Source organism: Hemibagrus wyckioides, linkage group LG02 (genome assembly GCF_019097595.1).
Source record: "Hemibagrus wyckioides isolate EC202008001 linkage group LG02, SWU_Hwy_1.0, whole genome shotgun sequence".
NCBI classification, from domain to species: Eukaryota; Metazoa; Chordata; class Actinopteri; order Siluriformes; family Bagridae; genus Hemibagrus; species Hemibagrus wyckioides.
This window is the reverse complement of record NC_080711.1, coordinates 9104487-9127788: the sequence shown is the minus strand read 5'-3', so window position 1 is coordinate 9127788 and position 23302 is coordinate 9104487. Positions and strand designations below refer to the sequence as shown.

At 38.5% G+C, this 23302-nt stretch overlaps 3 protein-coding genes across 3 annotated transcripts; 1 reads left to right on the top strand and 2 right to left on the bottom strand.

The window, feature by feature from the left end:
* Positions 1-5775: 5775 nt before the first annotated feature.
* LOC131367174 (serine protease 33-like) lies at positions 5776-8823 on the top strand. Its single transcript, XM_058412441.1, has 6 exons — positions 5776-5909; positions 6459-6479; positions 7324-7486; positions 7626-7894; positions 8258-8403; positions 8504-8823. Exons 1-6 carry the CDS (start codon positions 5849-5851, stop codon positions 8804-8806), a joined length of 963 nt encoding a protein of 320 aa, XP_058268424.1. The 5' UTR covers positions 5776-5848; the 3' UTR covers positions 8807-8823.
* A 5806-nt stretch (positions 8824-14629) lies between these two features.
* On the bottom strand, positions 14630-19768 carry LOC131370035 (serine/threonine-protein kinase pim-1-like). Its single transcript, XM_058417067.1, has 12 exons — positions 19750-19768; positions 19228-19356; positions 18430-18470; positions 18268-18333; positions 18116-18181; positions 17352-17418; positions 17127-17221; positions 16636-16686; positions 15993-16371; positions 15715-15891; positions 15454-15571; positions 14630-15320 (listed from the first exon to the last, which is right to left on the bottom strand). The coding sequence occupies exons 1-11, from the start codon at positions 19766-19768 to the stop codon at positions 15465-15467; spliced, it is 1197 nt and encodes a 398-aa protein (XP_058273050.1). The 3' UTR covers positions 14630-15320; positions 15454-15464.
* An 840-nt stretch (positions 19769-20608) lies between these two features.
* On the bottom strand, positions 20609-22631 carry LOC131367263 (migration and invasion enhancer 1-like). Its single transcript, XM_058412589.1, has 4 exons — positions 22471-22631; positions 22146-22243; positions 21225-21301; positions 20609-21043 (listed from the first exon to the last, which is right to left on the bottom strand). Exons 2-4 carry the CDS (start codon positions 22213-22215, stop codon positions 20963-20965), a joined length of 228 nt encoding a protein of 75 aa, XP_058268572.1. The 5' UTR covers positions 22216-22243; positions 22471-22631; the 3' UTR covers positions 20609-20962.
* Between the last annotated feature and the right edge of the window lie 671 nt (positions 22632-23302).

Below are 23302 nucleotides of genomic sequence, written 5' to 3'. Positions count from 1 at the left end.
AAACTTCCATTAATGTTTTCTAAATCTAAATCTCATGATTTAAGCATGCTTGTGCAGAGTTAATACATACATGTACTTACTTCCTTCTTGTTCCATGTTTTTGTTGCTTGGTAAATTTTGCAACGTGTATTTTTGGACTCATGTCTCGTCTCTGCTCATGTCTGGTCACTGATTGCTTCCAACATGTGTTTAGTCCTTGAAGTTATCAAACCTGTTTTTGTATGATTACCTTTTACCATTTTTTTCTTTTCACTTAACGTCTGGAATCTTGTATCAACCACAGCCTGTTTTTGACCTTGCCTTTGCCAAACATTTTGTCTGTGTTGAACTTTGAATAAACACTCACTTGCATCCACAAGACACAGGTTTACTGTCATAACAACTTCCTCTTTGCCATTTAGCTGCAAGCTAGGCGTCAAGCTATGCAAAGCCAAAGGCAAGAGGAAAGGCACACTGACAGGCTGATTAAATACCGAACAATTCAGATCACATCATTTATCTGGTAGCCAGTGTTTGAAAAGATCACATGCGAGCAGCAGCAGTTGTCTACCGAGGGACTATTTAATAGAGTACACAACTCTTTAATACGGATGAGTGCAGTGGCAGCCAGAGATGCTTGATCATCAACCTCTGGTGCAGCGAACATCCAAACACAAACCAGCTCTAGCAGAGGGTGACTGACTTTTCAGAAATGCAACCAGGAAATACATTGACACAACACCCTATTCAGCTATTCTTGCAACACCTTTTTATATCCTCTGTGATCGAAAATGTAAGCGAACATGGACAAATGAGCTTCATTTCACCACATTTGCATTAAAGATCTATTAAATATACACATTTTATGTACAGGTTACATTTAAGGTTACATGTAAAAACTCATAGTACACTTGATAATATCTAAAATGTTCAGTATTTAGAAAGTGCATTACCAGTCTTCCAACAATTCTTTGACCTTTAAGTAAACAAGCAAATACAAATTCCAATTTTCGTGGTTATAATGTATATATATATATATGGCTCACAGTCCTTCAATAATTTACTAATACCCTTTTTTTTTCTTTTTAATTTAACATATATACATATGGATTTTTATATAGTTTTGCAACATAGGATGGTGGTGCAACAGAGCATGAGATAAAGGAGCAATGGTCTGTGGATGATGCAGAGAGCAACTATTCTTTATATATATATATCTTCTTCTTCTTCTTTTGGCTTTCTTCTTTTGTCGCCACAGCGAATCGTCTCTCTCCACCTATCCCTATCTTCTGCATCCTCAACACTTGCACCCACTAGCTTCATATCCTCATTTATTAAATCCTTATACCTCCTCTTTGGCCTTCCTCTTTGCCTCCTGCCTGGCAGCTCCATGTCCAACATTCTCCTACCAATATACTCCCTCTCCCTCCTCTGAACATGTCCAAACCATCTTAATCTGGCCTCCCTAACTTTGTCCCCCAAACGTCCAGCATGAGCCGTCCCTCTGATGTACTTGTTCCTAATCCTGTCCAACCGTGTCACTCCCAAAAAGAACCTCAACATCTTCAGCTCTGCTACCTCCAGCTCTGACTCCTATCTCTTCCTCAGTGACACTGCCTCTAAACCATACAGCATGGCCGGTCTCACCACTGTCTTGTACACCTTCCCCTTGGTTCTCACTGATATTTTTCTATCACACAGAACTCCCGACACCTTTCTCCACCCATTCCAACCTGCCTGCACTCGCTTCTTTACCTCTTTCCCACTCTCTCCATTACTCTGGACTGTCGACCCCAAGTACTTAAACTCCTGTACCTTCTTCACCTCTTCACCCTGTAATCTTACTGTTCCACTTCCCTCCCTGTCATTCACACACATGTACTCAGTCTTACTACGACTGACTTTCATTCCTCTTCTCTCCAGTGCAAACCTCCACCTCTCCAGGTTTTCCTCCACCTGCTCCCTGCTCTCACTACAGATCACAATGTCATCTGCAAACATCATTGTCCAAGGAGTCTCCAGTCTGACCTCCTCTGACAACTGGTCCATCACCATAGCAAACAGGAAGGGGCTCAGAGCCGATCCCTGATGCAGTCCCACCTCCACTTTGAACTCCTCTTTCTGCCCTACAGCACACCTCACCACTGTCCTGCTCCTCTCATACATGTCCTGCACCACTCTGACATACTTCTCTGCTACTCCTGACTTCCTCATACAATACCACAGCTCTTCTCTTGGCACGCTGTCATATGCTTTCTCCAAGTCTACAAACACACAGTGCAACTCTCTCTGACCATCCCTATACTTCTCCATCAACATTCTCAGAGCAAAAATTGCATCTGTTGTGCTCTTTCTGGGCATGAAGCCATACTGCTGCTCACAAATTTCCACTACCTTCCTTAACCTAGCTTCCACTACTCTTTCCCATAGCTTCATTGTATGGCTCATCAACTTTATCACCCTATAGTTGCTGCAACTCTGCACGTCACCCTTATTCTTAAAGATCGTCACCCTTATTCTTAAAGATCGGCACTAATACACTTCTTCTCCATTCCTCAGGCATCTTCTCACTCTCTAAAACCCTGTTAAACAGACTAGTTAAAAATTCCACTGCCGCCTCTCCTAGACACTTCCAGACCTCCACCGGGATGTCATCAGGACCAACTGCCTTTCCACTTTTCATTCTCTTCAAAGCCTTCCTGACTTCATCCTTTCTAATCTTATCTACTTCCTGTTCCACAGAGTTCACCCCTTCTACTCTTTGTTCCCTCTCATTTTCCTCATTCATTAGCTCTTCAAAGTACTCCTTCCATCTCCTCTGTACACTCTCCTCACTTGTGAGCACCTTTCCATCTCTATCCTTAATAACTCTAACTTGCTGCACATCCTTCCCATCTCGATCCCTCTGCCTAGCTAACCTGTACAAGTCCTTCTCTCCTTCTCTAGTGTCTAACCTAGTGTACAACTCGTCATACGCCTTCTGTTTGGCCTTAGACACCTCCCTTTTCACTCTGCGCTGTAACTCCTTGTATTCCTGTCTATTCTCTACAGTCCTGTCCATGTCCCACTTCTTCTTGGCTAACCTCTTCCTCTAAATATTCCTCTAAATAACACCTGTTAATAACTTATCCCAACAGCTGGAATCCTAAAAAACGTCTCACTCCATCAGAGGTGGCTGCAGAGTGACTGACAAATGTAGGTGCAACACCAGGACAAGAACCCAAATGCAAGCCAGTTGAGATGACAACATGGCAGTTACCAAGCCTCCCAATTTACCTTTAAGACTCCTGAGTAATCAAGACCCAACTTAATCAAATAAAATTTAATGCCTACATTTCTAGATCAAAACCACAGATTTCACAGATTTTTACTAAAAGTGAATCAGCACTGAAAACAACTATTGTTGTATAATATAATATTTAAATAAATGACAAATCATACGATCTGTCTCACTTTATCTGCAGTAAAGAATGTTTTATAGCACTGCTTCAGACAGAAAAGAGTGTCCAGGGAGATGGTTGGACGTCTCCACCAAGCACGTCCCACAAGCCACTGTTGAAGACTGTGGTCACAAGGGCCACAATAAATATGGCAAACAAGAAGTGTTACATAGAACGACCAGAAAAGTTTGCTAGTGGTTTGGAGTTTCCAGATCAGATTCTAATCATTCTGATAAAACATCCTGATATTGTCAGATGTGGAGATTGAGCCCAGGTCTCCAGAGTGGCAGGCTAACACCATTTCTCTAAGCTAGGAGGTTGGATAGACTCAACTGCAGAGCAACACGAGTAGAGTTCAACAAAATGTATTCCAACAGCAACAAAAAACCTACACCAGAATCAAAAATCACAGAAGGTCAAGCAAAAAAAAAAGAAGAAGCAAAATCACTATAAAAGGAAAATTCACTAAGAACAGTTTCTTTGTGCCCAAGTCATAATCCATAAATCAATGTCAAGAGACATGGATACTTTAATAAAAAATATAAATCTTTATTACATAAATAAATAATGCTTAATTATCCAACTGACATGACCGGGCCTCCAACCCGGACGTCCGTGGTGGTGCATGCGCCTGCACGCCATGGAGTAAGACCCAAATGCGGGATAAAATGAAGCACTGCTTTATTAACATGAACACAAGACATGGGGTAGACTAACTGAACACTAGACATGACGTGGCAAGGAATTAAAACAAAACCTAGAGCTAAAAAACCTTAACATAATGTATGGCAAAAACCAGAACATAACAAAACCACAGAACAGATTAACAATGACAGGAAATCAAGGATCCCTATTTATAGGGCTAGACATTAAGGTAAATGGAGAACAGGTGATACAACAGGCAGGAGAACAATAGGAAAGGCACAACACAAAATACACATGAAGAAGCAGGCTTCCAAGATTCACCTCTTCCAAGATTCACTCACTTCCCTCTCCAGGCCTGGCAGGGAACTGTCCAGCTGTTCCTGACACCAATAGAGTAAAGTAAGCATAAAAAAAAGAATTTAAGGTAGAGAGAAAGGAAGGGAAAAAACCAATAAGCAACCCGCTACAGCTACTTAATGCAACTTGATCGAAACGCACCATCAAACAGAGCTGGGGCTTACCAATAAAGAGGCAGGGCTGCAATAATGCCCATAGGGCTAAGTTATAACACATGCACCAAATCGCTCACACACACTCCAGTGAAATGCACTACAACGCCACACCACACTTCGTGAAAAGAGAGGCACTGAAGCTTTAGCAAAACAGAAGCAAAACAGAAGCAAAACAGCAGTGTTGAAGCAGCAAGCCAGGCTGTAAACTGTGCAAAGTAGAAGGGCAAAGGAAATGCATGCTTATAGGCTGATTAAATACCTAAAATACAAACAAACATTACAACAAATCTACGGCACATACCTTTATGGCGGCCATCGAGACAATAGGTTTCACCTACCAAACAATACTGACCACATCATCTATTTGTCAGCCAATCTTTTAACAGATCACTAAATGGAAAAGTCAAATCATACTCCAAATAACCCGATCGCTACATTAAAACACAAATAAATGGAGAAGAAGAAACCCACATACCTTGTAGATGGCAGCAGTTGTCTACGGAGGTACACTTTAATAGAGTACGCAGCTTTTTAGTACAGACAAGTGAAATGGCAGCCAAAGATATTCTGTTCTTTACCTTACTAGAAGTCTGATCTGCATAGATCTGCATCCTGTTGTAGACCTGATACAGGCATACTGGTACACCTCAGAAGAAAGAAGTCATCATGAGGATGGAGAATTTTACAGAAATTCTAATGCAAAACCTCAAGACATCAGCCAGGAAGCAGCTAGGTTATTGAGCAGGAGAATACTCCTGGGAATACATTGAAAGTAACAAAATGGCTTAAGGACAACAAAGTGAAAGTGCTGGAGTTGTCAAAAAGTGCATCTGAGATTGGAGGCCCACTAAACTGACAGGAGGAATGAGCAAAAACAAGCGACTGTACATGTGAATGTAAATAAAAGATACTGTACAAAGCATATAAAAAGTTTTAACCCAATGAAAATATAGTAAAAATAAAAGCTTTAATAAATCTGTTTGTAGACTATTACTTTAAAATGACCCCTTGTCTTAATCGTGTGGATCTTTGAATATCTTTAGCCTATGTATGTAAAACTTTGTCCTCAACTGTATATGTTTGTTTGTTTGTTTCTTTGATATGCTATTTTTCCTTCAGCTGCTAAATGAAAGAGGTAATCTTTTTTGAGGTAATGTCAGATGACGTAGTTTAGGGAGGTTACACTTTACACTGTACTTTGAATAAAGAAGGAAGAAATGTACAATCACAGGACATCAAGAGACAGATAATTACCAGAGAAGACATGAAATAATGGATATTTATTTGTTGAAAGTTGTGTGTGTTGTATGCACTGTACTCCTTAATGCTACAGGTATGTAATCTATCATATTTTCAATTTTAGGCAAACTACAGGTAAATTGGGTAATTTTTAATTGATATCACAATTACTAGTTAATTGCTGAGACTGACATGTCTTTTTGTATTGGGACAAAAAATGTACATTTATTCATACATTTATACATGAAGTATAAAGAACAATTGTTATAGACCTGCTTGTTGGGAAATAATTTAATAAGTTTAATCAAGAACAAACATTAACTGTTTTATGCCATTTTTTAGTATAAAAACTTAAATCCAACCGTAGATTTATATCATTTAATATCCTCATAAATTGACATTGACAGATTTCACGAATGCATGTCATCAAGACACAAAGAAAAAATTTTAAAGCACTAGAAGGATGAAGGCATTGTCTTAGCTGAAGTAATTACAACCTCATTCATAAGAAAACTAAAACCTGTTCAATTAATAATCAGTGTCATTAATATAGGTTTCTCTTGATTTATAATCTGCATGTTAGCTACGAAGATGCAGTGGCAAATCTCTCTGATATTGTGCTTGTCTCTTCCATTTCCATTAGGCTCACTCACCCAGCTGAATGGTAAGTGCTGATTCAAACTAAATACACACCCAACCACACACACACACACCCAACCACACACACACACACAGTTTGTTAATAGTATGTGAAAAACAGTTTCTGGTTTTTCCAGTTTGTGAACAGTATTCCTGGTATTAAGGTGGAAGTTCATATAATGAATGAAAGATCCTATATTTGCAGTATTTTATAAGTATTGTACATACACAGCAAATTCACTAGAGTAAGTGTTTAAAAAGTTTTTTAGTGTTTACAGGAATCCTACTGAGTTAATTAAACACTCATGCCAGTGTTAGTGTTATAGCTCCATGTCAGTGATCATCCTTTTAGTCTGCTGGTGATAGAGATTGTGATTCATGTATGCAGCATTAAAAAAAGGCTGTACACTATATACACAACAAAAAGGAAGTACCTCTTTATCCCAGCTCGCAGTGATGAACTGAGTTATTTCATGCCAGTTATTTAAAATATTATTCAAGTCATTTCATTTCTTTTCTGTGTATTTTCACATTGAGATTTGTTTCAAATGATTCATTTATTTTCACCTATCTTCAAAAATAGGACACATTTTCCCCTCATTTCTTTTTCTTTTTTTCTTTTTTGAAAGATAAAAAGTTGAAAAGATACATAAATTATTTATTTATTTAATTATTACATTAAAACTAAGATATAGACTGGTGGTAACGCTAATCTAGTCAGTGTTAGCCTAAATAGCTATCGTCTGCCAGCTAGCTAGCTTATATTTTCAAGAGATAACCCATGTACATAACTTAGTTTCTTCTTGTTTTTTTGGTGGTACAGTTACAATAAGGATGTGTGTATCTATAACCTTCTTCTTGTCTCCCAGTGTGTAGTCAGGATCCAGTGGAAACCAAGATTGTGGGTGGTGAAGATGCCTCTCCTGGGTCCTGGCCTTGGCAGGTCAGCATTCAGGTGAGAGGCAGTCATCACTGTGGAGGCAGCCTGATCACTGAGAAATGGGTCTTATCAGCTGCTCACTGTTTCCAAAGGTATATACAGAGCTGTGCTACAAAAGTCTAAAATAACCACACAATAACAACATAGGTATATATGGAGATTTGGGATGGGAAGTAACAAATAACATCATAGTATCAGTCTTAATATCTCCTTTCTTTCTTTCAATTTCAGATTTGCAGCATCTGACATCACTGTCTATTTAGGAATGGGAAGTATGGAGGGGACTAACCCTAATAAGCAGGAAAGAAGTGCTAGTAACATTATCATCCACGAAGAATATAATAATGCCACCAAAGACAACGACATTGCCCTGGTCCAGCTCTCTTCTGCAGTGACTTTGACCAGTTATGTCATGATGGTGTGCCTTGCAAAACGCAACAGTGTTTTTCCTGGTGGTACTAATGCCTGGGTCACAGGATGGGGTAATATTGCTTCTGAAGGTAAATATGACCACACCCAGTGGATTTTACATTTAAGTAGTTATTTCAGTAATTAATTCAATATATCAATTTGAATTGAAAAAAGTGAAGAAATACACCAGTCTATGCTCTGGAATACAAAATATTCCTACCCCCAAAATTCAAGTCAACCTGGTAGACCACCAAAAAATCTTAAACATTTATTGGTTAATTTAATGAAGAAACAAGGATACTGAAAAATAACTTATTAGCTGGCAAAGATGGCATACCAGTCTGTGTTTTGGTTAGTGTTAGCTGATCAGACTAAATTAGATTTTTCAACAAAGTAGATTGTACATTTACATAAAAAGCATATTGGTTAAAGTTCATCCCGGATCTTCACAGTGGCTCTGCCGCCCCCTCGAATCCTGCAGAAGGTGCAGGTGCCGATTGTCAGTAACAATGACTGTGCAAAAGCATATGGATCAGGTTCCATCACAGACAGTATGATGTGTGCCGGCTTAGTTGAGGGAGGAAAAGACTCATGCCAGGTAAGAAACTCAACATGTATTATAATATTTCTGCTCACAGTACAGTGTCATAGAAAATAGAACAAGCAGATATGTAGCTAACAGCTTGTTGTCCATGCAGGGTGATTCTGGAGGTCCACTGGTGGTCAAAGACAATGGAGTCTGGGTTCAGGCTGGGATTGTGAGCTTTGGCAAAGGCTGTGCTGAACCTAAATATCCCGGTGTGTACACCAGAGTGTCTCAGTACCAAGACTGGATTAACAGCAGGATCAGCAGCAACAAACCTGGATTTGAAACATTTTATGAACAACCTCATTCCTACTACTTAATTATGTTCGTTTGCCCGTTCTTGCTCATTTACATTGTAAAAAAGTACCTTCTAAAAAATGGCAGCTGGTGTGACAAAAATAAATCTACTGTGTAAATCTATTATGAAATATAAAAGTGTAAATAGCACAATTGCAAGTTTGTTGTCTTTTTTTTCCATTGGAATTTCCAATGTTGTGGTATGCTTCTTTAACTTAAATGTTACATACACTATGCCACTGTGTGTGTGTGTTTGTGTGTTCATCCATATGAGCTCATACGAGAGCTTATTGTAAGCAGGCAGAGGAGGACTGATGATCTGATTCAGGTGTCACATGATGGAAGAGAAAAGAGCAGAAATGCAGTTTGGTGATCTCTGATCTAGGAGAAGACACAATGCACTTTCATCTAATTCCTAAAATAGAGAAATGTAGCCTGTGGACATCATGTTAAAGGTATCCAAGGAAAGCATTCACAGACGTTCAGCTCGTAAGCTCGTTGTTGGATTTGTCTGTATTTCAGTAATGAAGTCAGGATGATTAAAGGCAGAATTAGAGTACAAACTTTTTTTAAAAAGGCCTCTACATTACATTTCTTCACTTTTATTAAAGAGAACATACAGCATTGCCACCAGGGAAACTTTACTAAATGATATGCTAGCTAAATTGTTCTTGTAATTCTATGTCCCGTTTAATTCATTCTGTTGATTGTAATGTTGACAATACTAAACAATTCACAGTATCATGAACCTAAGCAGTGTTTCTGCCACTACTGTTTACTTCACATTCATTTAACATCATTTCACTTCAGTACAAAAAGGTCATTATTTGTGTTTGAAGATGGCGTCATGTACAAATCCACTGTTAAATATTAGGTTCTAGTATATAACACAGAGATGGAGTTAAACACCGTATTGCCATAGGGGACAGGAGGCTCTATATGAGATTAATTTAATTTTTTATCATTTTGACTATGAACGTTTTTTTTACTAGATTTTAGTTTTAATCAAAATAAAGTGCTAATTCCACAGTCAGCAGAAAACAAGTCTTTCTTTTCTAGGAGGAAAGAGTCTCAGATTGTTTCTAGAGTTACATTTCAACCCTAACATTCATCAGAAACATTCAGAAAAACTGGGAATGATCACAATGACACCTCAAATATGAGCTAATACTTTTTTATTAGGATTTAATTAAAAATGCAATATAATATATATAATAAATAGAACTACAATAAAAGATGTAAAGCTATGATAAAAGGTTATTAATAAAAAGTATAATGAACAGTTAAGTCTATTAAAAATACAACAAAATCTTAAATGTCTAATAAACAGTATAGTATAGTAAAATCTTATATATCATATATCATATTTGTTTATATATACACATTTGTTTATTCATTTCTTCCTTTCTTTATGTAAGTGAGGGTGAGAGTCTTCAACAGATCCACCTACACTCAGATCCTTCACTCAGATCCACCAGATGTAAACCACTGATGGCTGAGGATTTCTTCAAACGTGGGCCGACATTCAGGTTCCGGGTCCAGACACCAATTGATCAGATTGTGGCAACCTGAGTGTGCAGTGATGAGATATAGATAGATTAGTAGTAGACAGATTAATTCAGTGAATTAAAGTGTGGTACCGTGATAGGTTGCCACCTGTGCAATAAGTCCATCCGTAAAATTTCCTCACTACTAAATATTCCACTGCCAACTTGCAATTGGGAACAACGGCAACTCAGTCCACGAAATGGTAATCCACGTAAAATCACAGATCGGAGGCACAGAGTGCGCAGAAGTCGCCAACTTTCTAGAGAGTCAATAGCTACAGACCTCCAAACGTCATGTGGCCTTCAGAGTAGCATCCTTTTGGCCATAATGTGTATATACAAATAGTGCTCACTTTGCTCATCTCCATTTGTTGCAAGTCTATTCGTTTTACTGTACTGTATTAATTTTCCAAACACTATAAGAGCTTAAGCCTAGTTCATGCTACAGGATTTTAAGCCTTATAATACAGCTGACAGTTGACTGTGGAATATTTAGGAGCGAGGAAATTTCACGACTGGATTTGTTGCACAGGTGGCATCCTATCACAGTTCCACGCTGGAATTCACTGAGCTCCTGAGAGCGACCCATTCTTTCACAAATGTTTGTAAAAACAGTCTGCATGCCTAGGTGCTTGATTTTATACACCTGTGGCCATGGAAGTGATTGGAACACCCGATTCTGATTATTTGGATGGGTGAGCGAATACTTTTGGCAATATAGTGTATCTGGCATGTTAAATATCTGGGACGGTCGGCCGACTCGACATCACGTGGTGTCAACTGTAGCTACGACCTCCAGCCAATGAGAGAGCAAGTCAACAGGTTGAGCGTTGTTGTCAGATCGTGTGGTGTGCGACCCCCTCTTGTGGATCATTTACGAAGCGTCACGTAATGTGAACACCACAAGGACAAAAAGATATACAGTGAAGTCATGTAGTCTGAACAGCAAAGAGATCTGCCGACGGTTAAAGTCTTGTAGTGTGAACTAGCCTTTATCTGTAGTTATCACTTGAAGTTTTGAAGTGTGCCTTCAATTTGATGAAAACTTTTGTAGCCATCAGCTATCTTAGATTGCACTACCTTGTCCTGTACGGGTGGGGCATTGACTTAGAACGATGTCAGTGGTGTATTCTGTACCTGGTAGTCCTTGATGAACTCCTCTGTCTCTTCATCAAAGTAGAAAATGAGGCCTCTGATCACATCTTCTCTTCGGCCAAAGAGCAGGAAGAGGAGGAGGAAATTCCTCCTCGATCTGAAAGAGAGATAGAGAGAGAGAGACAGATTTAAAACTTTGCCACAAACACCTTATATTGGAGAACACAATTTCAAATGTTCAACATACCTGGGAAAGCTCAAATGAAGTCAATCACAGGTGGTTTCTTGAGGATTACGTCATTTCGACACAGAGAGAAGGTTTTTGTCATCTTCTTGGAGAGATAAAACAAAGTACAATGGGCTTTTTAACATAGAAACATGAATCAGCTAACATGTACTCTTACCATAGCCACATTCAAGTTGGTGAAATGAATTATTTAACATCCACTTTTAACCTTTTTAGCTTTTGAACATCTTTAACTAGAACATTACTATGAATTTCTACATTTTTATACAGTAATTGTGTCTTGTTCACCAGAATAGGCTTTTAACCAGGAAATAACAGGATTTAAATCAAAACCAATTCTTTTTCAATCTCAACATCACTTATTTGTGCAAATCCAAGGCTTAGTAATGGCGCAGACCAAGCTAGCGATTAGCATTAGCTGCTAGCGCTAACGCGTTTAGCACATAAAACATGCCATTTATTCATTTGCAATGGTACAAAAAGCAAAGGAACATTAGAAATCATTCTCACAAACTCCCGACTGGTTTTTATGAAAAGTATCTAGACAACAATATCAAGTATGGTGTCATTTCATCTTACCATATAAGCCACAGCTACAAGCTACGAGCTAAAAGTCAACATGCTACACACTCACCAGGCTTTCGGCTAGAAAAGTAGCCCAATATTTCATACGGCTTACAAAAAGTTGTAGTTAAATAATTTTAATTCAAAACCAATTCTTTTTCAATCTCAACATCACTGATTTGTGCCAATCCAAGACTTAGTAATGGCACAGACCAGGCTAACGATTAGCATTAGCTGCTAGCGCTAACGTGATTAGCACATAAAACATGCCGTTTGCAATGGTACAAAAAGGCACCGAAACCTTAAATAAGAAGGTGAGGGGGCGGCCACAATTTAATGGAAAGGTTAACAAAAAAGAAACAGCTCATAGAGATCTTAGAAGATGCTAAGCTATTAGCGCAGCCATCACCCGCTGATAGGCTAGGGTGCCTTACGCAATCCCTCTGCGGATTGGACAATTCAACTGTCACTCAACTCGTCTAAAAAAAACAGGAAGGCAGAACGAAGCTTGTCCATAAATAACAACGTCACTGACCAAGTCCTGGCAAGTCGTAAACACTAAATATGCGCTTGGCGTCAGCATTAAGGACCGGATTCCAATAGTTCAGTGGGTATAAATCAATAAATCCAGGAATAATCTTAGCTTTACTGCCGAGCCACAGGCCCTAGGTCAAAGCTGGTCTCTGAGCAGTCATAAAACCTCGAGCAGCGTAACGTGAGAAACTTACCCCTAGCCTGTGGGTGCGAGTAAAATTGCTTTAAACTCGCTGACATCAAGAAAAATCAGTAGGTGCACATAACAATTCTCCAGACTAGCTACAGAAAGGCGCACACGGCTCGTTTCAAAGCAAAAACTCCAGAAGTCGATGGATACTGCTACTCATTACACAGGAGACGATAAGAAACCGTTTGCTTGGACAATGGGAATCTCCATGCATGTAAGCTCACACTGTCAATGACGGCTAAAGTGTACAGAGAAAGCTGAGAAGAGCGCAATCAACAAGCCCTTGTACTGAAAGAGCCGTAGGTGCAGTGGGACACGCCCACAATCGAATACTCCGTAAGGCACCAGTGCAGAACAAGACACAAATCCGTTCAAAAATGCCTTTTCAGATCCGGTAATTTAGAAAATATTGACATACTAGTCCTCGCCATGTCTAGTAGTCTGTGTATAAATGTTTAAAGGACGAAAAAACTGTATATATATATATATATATATATATATATATATATATTTATTTATTTATTTTTAAAAACCTACCGTGATCGAATTGTCGATCTCTTCTCCGTAGTATAAATAGCGTTCGTCATTGTATTGTATTTTCGTGCTTGTGTAAAGTAGTGCCAAGTATCACCTGATCTCTCAAGAAATGGACTAGTGCCAGACTCTACCAAGCACCCATACCATGCGAATAGCTCGGCATGGGGGGTTAACACCGCGGATTTTTTTTTTTACACATTATCTTAATCTCTTTCTCCGTATCATTTATTGTAATGTTACAGGTGTCCATACTAATCAATTCAATCCAAGAGCTTTATTGTCATATGTATTAATACAATAAAAAATTCTTACTTTGTGGTGATAAAGTGTCCGTGTAAATTCTAGTGTTTAATTGTCCATGATTATCCGTTATGAGTGCGTGATGGTTCAGCAGGTAAAGAGGCGATATAAACTGTTGTGGAGTCTGGATGTTCTGGCCGCAGTGCTCTGGTACCGCTTGCTGGACTTCATTAAGGTGAGGAAATTGTGGATGGGTCCTTCAAGATGTTGCAAGTCCATTTGCAGATCCTTTTACTGTAGATGTCATGCAGTGAGGGGAGATCTGTCCCTGGGATTTTCCTGGCCAGCTTGATCACCCTCTGTAATGCCTTTCTGTCGTGTGTTGTGCTCTTGCCAAATTTATAGTCAGATTCATAGCATCTGAAATGGATTTAGTAAGGAATATAATTCTGTAAATCAGAGACTCAGTATCATGAACCTAAGCAGTGTTTCTGCCACTACTGTTTACTTCACATTCATTCCATCATCATTTCACTTCAGTACAGAAAGGTCAGTATTTGTGTTTGAAGATGGCATCATGTACAAATCCACTGTTAAATATTAGGTTCTAGTATATAACACAGAGATGGAGTTAAACACCGTATTGCCATAGGGGACAGGAGGCTCTATATGAGACTGATTTAATTTTCATCATTTTGACTGTTTTTTTTAAATAGATTTTAGTTTTAATCTAAATAAAGTGCTAATTCCACAGTCAGTAGAAAACAAGTCTTTCTTTTCTAGGAGGAAAAAGTCTCAGATTGTTTCTAGAGTTACATTTCAACCCTAACATTCATCAGAAACATTCAGAAAAACTGGGAATGATCACAATGGCACCTCAAATATGAGCTAATACTTTTTTATTAGGATTTAATTAAAAAATACAGTATAACAAATATAATAAATAGAACTACAATAAAAGATGTAAAGCTATGATAAATGGTTATTAATAAAAAGTGTAATGAACAGATAAATCTATCAAAAATACAACAAAATCTTAAATGTCCAATAAATAGTATAGTAAAATCTTAAACCTATAATAAAGATAAATGTCTTAACAAGTAATCTATATAATAAAAAAATAAAACAAAAGATGGAGACGCTTATCGGAGCTGCAGATGTTGATGCCGTCCGTTGGTCAGAGAGCACTAACAGATGTTGATGTTAGAGGCCAGCGATGTTGTGTACAGCTGCTCAGGGAGAGAAGAAAAACAAGACAGGTTTAAATCTGCAGAAAATAAAAGACAGTAATAAGTATTTACTTACCTGTGGAGATCTTGAGCAAGTGGAGAGAGAAAGAAAGGGAAAGAAAAGAGATGTGTTTAAAGTATGACCAGGACATTTATTACTTTATTTAAATTTGGGCGGTTGCTTAATCTTATAAAGATTAAATTTGGAGAGCAAAAGCAGTTCTACAAATGAATGGGCAACTGTTTAATCTTAGTTTTATATTCTAATGACCACTGAATATCCAACAATAGATTTCCTAAAATGTCCTGATCACTCTTTAAGTTGGCTGAGATAGAGAGGTGTGTGTGTGTGTGTGTGAGGAGTGTCGCTCAGACTCCCTCCATGGCCTTCAGCATCTCCTGGACATGCTCCTTTACGAGGCGTAACACCACGGTGGACATCCAAATGGCTAAATAAGAAAAAAATGGAACATTTATTCAACAATAAATTTGTTTCTATATACATTTATATATACATTTGTTTATTCATTTCTTCCTTTCTTTATGTAAGTGAGGGTGAGAGTCTTCAACAGATCCACCTACACTCAGATCCTTCACTCAGATCCACCAGATGTAAACCACTGATGGCTGAGGATTTCTTCAAACGTGGGCCGACATTCAGGTTCCGGGTCCAGACACCAATTGATCAGATTGTGGCAACCTGAGTGTGCAGTGATGAGATATTATAGATAGTGCTTTGACATTTCAGATATATATAAATATTATTAAAAAATCAATTAATCTTGTAATGCCAGTTTTACATCTTCAGCTGTTCTAAATGGTGATGCTTCTACATTTTCTCACCTTCAGACAGGCCGGGAGCAAAGTCCATCTTCCTGTAAACAATCTCATCCTCATTACAGAAGGGCAAGTGTCCACAGACAAGGTGGAACAGGAGAACTCCCAGACCCCACATGGTGGCAGGATAACCCAAATACTCTCCATCACACACCCACTCAGGTGGAGAGAAACACCAAGTGCCTGAGCAAAAAAGAGAGAAGGAGCACCATCAGCACTGATGCAAAAAAAACCCCCATCAATGCAGTCTCTTAGATTCTGTCTCGTACCAATTATACACTTACCTTCATATTCTGTATAGGGTGTGTCAGAGAGCAAATCTCCACAGCCGAAGTCAATTAGCTTGACTTCCAGTGTGTCAGGGTTGATTAGAAGGTTCTCCGCCTTGATGTCACGATGAAGAACACCGGTGTTACAGCAGTGGTGAGCGGCTTTAACCACCTGGCTCATGATTTTTTGAGCCAGTGCTTCTGACAGTCGGCCGTCGTGATGGTCAATGAACTGCTGGACGTCCATGCAGGGGCTGGGTCGCTCCAGGACCAAGATGAAGCAGTCGGACATCTCAAACCATTGGAGCATCTCCAGCACGTTCTTACAATGAAGTGGCTTGGAAACCATTTTCATCAGTGCCACCTCTACAGGAAGGCTCTGTGTCTCTCCAGGCTGAAATACGGACAGATACAGTTAGCCCTGGATTGGTAAACTGGATCAGAGATGATACAATACGAAGGTTTGAACTGGTAATGATTCAGATATCTATCATGGATGATAGGGAATACAATCTAAATGTGAACTCTAATTTGAAGGTAAATTGTTCAGGATTATTTTAGTAGGACTGAGTAAATGGACACATCATTTGATCTATCAGGTGGTTATTATTTGGATCCTGTCTTCTCTGCAGAATCACAGAAGTAGAAGTTTACTTACAATGGTGATGAATCTATCGTCTGGAGTTTTCCCCACATATTTGAGTGCAACCTGTTCAGATATAAAACACATGAACATTCTTATTGTAAAACATGAACAGAGCATATACAGTTCATAATTTGTACACAGTTATGATCAGAAATAAAATGAAACTATTTCATTGGGGAATAAGTCTTCAGACTTGCTTAGCCTCATACTCCCATTTTGGGAAAAATTAGACCAATTTTCAGCATTTGGTGAAGATTAAACATTAAAATAAATCATAGTGGTATCAGTTACATTGTTCAGTTACTAAACAGTTCCCTGCAAAAACTATGATTTTTCATTCTGCTGTTCTGACATAGCATTTTCCTTGCCCCAAATAATCAGGCAAGTGATAGTGCTTAACCCTGTAATTGTACCTCAGGGACATTAATAATTTTTAATGCTTTATTCCTGCATTTTGTTACTAAGTGTAAATGAACAGTAGATGTCGTGTGCAGTCATGTCACCTGCTTGCCATCAGCATTACGGACTCCTGCACAGACTGTCCCGAAGCCTCCTTCACCCAGCAGCTCTCCCGGAGTGTACAGTGACTCAAACACCGCTGTTAAACAGACAGACAATCATTCATATCAAGCTGAAATAAGAAAATCCACAGTACATTTTTACCAAGTCATACATTCACTAGCAACACATTACAGCAACATTTTTGGAAATGGTGGATTCTAACATACCCCATGGTGTAATGATGCTCTCCAGAAGAGGACACTGAGGAGCAGGTGTCTCAGTATTTGCTGGGTTCTGTACATAAAATGTTTTGTACATAATTAATTCACGTCATTAATATGATTTATTATCATACTGGATATGCCTAATATTTGACTGCATGTAATGCAAGCACATCTTCAGAAATGAATTAAATATAAACAGCCTTCACAAACAGAAATGTTACAGTACAAAGGCTTGGATTAGTAATGATTTAGTTGTCTATTAGGAATTATTCTTTATTATGTTAACAGAAACAATTCAACTGACACATAATTCTACACATAACTTCTGTGCAAAATCTCAGAAGTGAAGGAAGTTGTGACATTAATACAGTGCACACACACACACACCTGTTAGAAATGAAGAGCTAATATATTTTAAATAGTTGTATATAGTATTTTACCTGTACTACTTTTTACTGACACATACCTCGGTGACTACTGTAACTTCACGAATAAAAAAGCGATACAAGCTGATTAAATGGTTCATATCATGGGATATGAGTTCATAGAGTTCACTGCATGTGAGAGTTAAATGTAAATTACTGTAAACTAACTCAAACATTCTGAGTGGCTACAAGCGTCGTCTTTAAAAGAAATTCTCAAGAGGAGGATTATCCAGCGAGAATTACTTCATTTTTGGATTTACAAGCATGGACAGTGACAAGGCCAAACAAAAACAAAAAGGTCGGGAAACATTTCACTGAAAAATGTCTGAAATATAAAATTACCAGAATGACAGCTGACTTCTGAGGGTCAGGGCTGGTGCTCCGGAGCTGGATATTTATCTCAGTGACCTGAATGAAGCACAAAGATTAAAATTTGCTGTTTCAATCAAAAGCATCTAAAGAATACACTAAAAATAACAGAAATATAAAATTACCAGGGCATCAGCTGAGATCTGAGGGTCATGTTCAGTGCAAAGGAGCTGGACGCTTGGATCAGTGACCTTAACACACACACACCAGTTAAAAATGAAAAACTAATGTATTTGATATTGTAGTATATAATATATTAAGCCTAGTCCTTTTTTCCTGACACATACCTCGGTGGTCTCGGCTTCCTCCACATCATCAACAACAGATCCTGTAAAACATTTGACACATTTAACCACATCAGTATGTCACGGAGATGACAAATTTCATCAGTGGAAACTGACATTCATGTAGGAAAGAAAATATTTCAAGAAGACACTCTCTCATCCCCTTCATGTCTTTAATCAGAGTGTTATATTAGTGATCAGTAAGGAGAAACGAGTCTTATTGAAGAAGAAGGGAAATAAAAAGGCGAGTTGGTGAGGGACTGACTCTTTACAGCTGCTACAATCATGCGCTAACAGGAACTCACTCATTACCACAACATTCACTCTAACTATTAACACATCAGAAGAAACAATGCCGAGACCAAGAAGAGAAATAAAACACTTCAATTCGAGAATAATAATAATAATAATAATAATAATAATAATAATCCCGGTGCTAACAGTAATTCCGCTTCATGTCAGGCTTCGTGACTCCGCCCTGTTCTTGATTATTTTCCTAGAACTTCAAGACTATTAAGTCTACAATTCATGATGTTGTTCCTCGAAATGTTTTAATCCACACAATGATCACTTTTATACTTTAAAATGCTTTTGATATGAGCCAATTAGCATCGTCGGCTAATGTTAGCTCAGTCACGCGCCTTAGCTTTCGGCTAGCTCTGTTAGCTAAACTACACAGGAGATTTGATCCTGTTTATCCTCTGTACCGATTAAAGTCATTCATTTTCCACACACACTCTCTTTGTAAGTTCTAAAGCGATTAGAAACACACAGACTAAGTAAAAATTGAGCTTTTCTCACCGTGAGCAGCTTGAACTTCAGCAGCTTGAAGATCGCTTCTCCTCTTCATCCAGCGATACGCGCAGTATCCCGCGGAGGTGAGCGCGAGCATCCCGGCGGCGCAGGCCAGGCCCCGGCCTGTCCATCTACCTAGAAAGGGAAGATACTTACCTAAATTTATCATTTCTCTCCAAGAAAATCTGCTGTTTTATCTTCAAAATATCTCAGGTAATCCGCAGTGTCGCTGTGTCAATTGTTTTCGTTTGAAATCTTTTAAAAGCCTTCTAGATGACGCAAGCACGCGCTCTGGACTTTTAAATGACAACAACAAGGCGCGGGACTTTCAAAAAACAACAACATGGCGCTGTATGTTTTTAATATTTTATTTAAGCACTAATTAAGGTTATAATGCATGATGAATGTGTTTCAAGAAAATCTGATAATAAATGGTTCATAAATACACTTTCCTGTCATAACACTTGTATGTCATATTCACTTATATCAGGAGGCAGTAGTGGGCGCTGCTGTGATTTGTATACAGACACGTCAATTCCTCCGCCATGTTGGAAAGGTCGACGTTCTGTTGGAAACCAGCGGAGGTTTTATATGCAGTATATGGTCGACCCTCATGAAATCATGCTGTAACTTGCTGTTTTCAGCCAATTTTTACATAATCTGCTAGAAAGTTTTAAGGCTATTCCCCTTTTAACAACGTGGTCTTAATGAAAGCAGGACTGACCTGATTAGTCATTTTAGCTGTGAAACTTCCCAGAGTTAGAGATATTTTATTGCATACAGTTGGACACAGTTGGATTTAAAATTAGCACACAGCTCTAGAAACTAAACCTAAATAAGCTAAATAAAGTCCTATGGGAGAAAACTGATCAATTATGCAATTTTAGAGGACATCCAATGATTTAATCAAATCTTATACATATAGAGAATCACTTTAAAATGACCAGGTTAAGGGCATTATTTTTCCTTAATCCAAAGAATTTGTATCATTTATGAATGAAGGATTTTGATTTGCCTATGTACATGGTGTAATTGAAGAACAGATGCTTGAAGAATATCTGAAGTGATCACGTTGCTCCTAAGCACATAGGCATGTGTGAGAGGTTTCATATACAACGTGGACCAGGAAACTGAATTGAAGCCCTGATCACGTGATCATGTTGTCTTGTGCACTAAGAGCTACGGAGCATTGTTATGGAACAAAAGTGTTGAGACTATATACACATGCAAACACACAGCCACACACACTTCTCTATACACTATTTAAGATTTTTATCAATGTATTGAGACTTATTACATATAGAGTAAGTTTCATAATATAGGATAAAAATATATAAAACTATATGTTATAATGTAAATAAAAAAAGAAAAGGACAAACAAAAGAAATAACTGAATCTTTGATCATTTACCTTTATTAAGTGTAAGATGAAAAAGTAAAGCATTTGCAAATGGTTTGCATCTAGTTTGCATAAAAGAGAGGAAGCAAATTTAATATCCTGCCAATCCCACTGACCTGTCCTTCATTGTGTCCCTTAATCTCTCTGCTCCTACATAGCTGGCTTTGGGAATGTAGGCTTCATACCATAACCTTTCACATTTTCAGCTACAGTAATCATGTAAGTCCAAAAGCCTTGAGCAGCAGCAGAGAAAAAGACACAAGAGGGAACTGAAAATCTGACTCAAATCTTATGAAACATTATGGGATGTGGTAGCAGTGGGCAGGGGCTGAAAGCCAGCAGATTAGGAGATGACACAGCTACTAGAGCTTCTAGTGAGCTTCTCGGGCTTGCCGTTTTGAGCCTGGACAACAGCAGCCACCACCTGGAAAGTCGCAAAGAAGAAAAGTTACACTGTGCAAACAAATCACGTTCGTATTAAAATTAACAAAAGAAAAAGAAAAACAGAATGTGAGCCTGGATTAGATTCTAACAAATAGTGAAGGACTTATCCAAGAATGAATCTCAATGCACAGAAAATATGAAAAATCTGGAGTCACACTTACATCCTCCTCATACGGAAATCCTCCCGACTCTAATTTGGAGAACACGAGATGGCCATCGATCTCAATCTCAAAGCATGCTGGACAGAATGAAAGACAGAAATAAAGACAGCTGTAATTAGATTCAGAACCATTACATAAATAAAGAAGCAGTGGTTCTCTTATGGAAATGCTCTCTCTGTAGCACAAAGCAGTTATATTTTAGTGTTAAATTGAAGCAGTGTACATGAATCAGCACCTGATCTCACTAATACCCCATAGCTACTCTCCAAAATCTAGTAGAAAGCGTTTGCAGAAGAGTGGATGTTATTATAACAGGAAAGGGGACTGAATCTGTAACGGCATGTTCAAAAAGCACATATCCTGTTATCATTTCTTTCTTATATAATTTCATGAAGAAACTTTGGCTATACAGTGTTATTAGTGTGTGTTCCTGATCAAAATGATAATAACTATTACCCAACATACCAGCTGATGCAGTAACAGAGCTGCTAAAATCATCAAGAAAAATGATCCAACCACACCTGTAACGTCCTGTTCAACTGGTTGCAATCAAGCAAGCGCTTTCATAGCCTGATGGCTAAAATGGAGAGGCACAGGAGGAGCTTCTTCCCTCAGGCCTTTAGCCGTGACTGTCCTAATTTTGGCACTTTCCTGTACGTCTACCTTACACACACTATTGTACACAATCTTTCTTTCTTTCTTTCTTTTCTTCTTTTTTTACCTTCTCTTATTTTTTTTAATACACAGTCTTAGGCCAAGTTTTCATTTCACTGTTAGTTGTACACTGGATGTAATTGTGAGCTGTATGTGACAAAAAAAATCTTTCATTTATGACCAGCTATTGATTTGATTGTTATTTAAGCTATTATAAAGATGAAGGAATTATAAAGAGAAGGTGTATAAGAGATCGGAGTGGCTTACATTTCCTACCTACAGTTCCGTTCACCACTGCGTCTGGAACTTTGGCTGTGATTGCGCGCTTCAGGCTCATGAAGCGGCGGTCGTAGCCTCAGCTTCCGCTGCCGGACACACACACACACACACACACACACACAACACAGACACGCGCGCGCGCACACACACACACAATATATCAGACAGATATTAAAAAGTAATTCCTTTTCACTTCCAGAGTTTAAACGCCGAGTTTCATCCTTACTTTTTCATATCGTTGATATATGCAGCTTTTCTAATAAAAACAAGCGAATCTGAATAAGAAATAAGAGATTAAGCAGCATAATCTTACCAGTATTCGACTCTTACTGTCACCACCATGTTTGTTCCTCTTTACGCTCACTCAGCTCTCAGCTCTTCTTGATGTAATGACAGTGCAGTGTAAGTCACACAGATGAATCATGACTCGCTCGCACGCACATATGTACACAGGCGCGCACGCGCTCACATCGTAGTGGTGGGATAATTTTCCTGACTAGGATCTTTGAATCTCGTTCAGCAAAATGAATCTACTTACGCAAACGTTGATCACATTTAAAAATAAGAAAAAACTATAAATCAACCAAAACAAGACTGACAGGAACAAGAACAGAACTTTATTATTATTATTATTATTATTATTTATTGCACATGTCGTTTGATAATTTTATGATAATTCGTAAATATTATGCAACATTACATTAGTGTTATTGACTGTAAGATACTGAGTCAGGAAGACTCAGCGATCATTTCACTTTACGGTAAAGACTGGATAGCCCAAGCCGATGAGGCTCTCACGTGACGATGGAACGACTCTGGGGATGATCTAAACATGTTTCCCGTACAGAACCTATAGGAGGTAATACAAAATGAGCGAATCACTCTCTGAGACGACTCGTTGTTCCCGTGTTATATTAAGGATTCATTAAAAATGAATGAATCACTTTCTGAGGCGACTAATCTAGCCATGGGGGTCACAGTCCAGTGACTTCTGTGCTGGTCCCAAGCCCGGATAAATAGAGAGGGTTGGGTCAGGAAGGGCATCTGGCGTAAAACATTGCCAAATTTAAACATGCGAATCGTCAGTACTCTAAATTTCATACCGGATCGGTCAAGGCCCGGGTTAACAACGACCGCCATCAGTG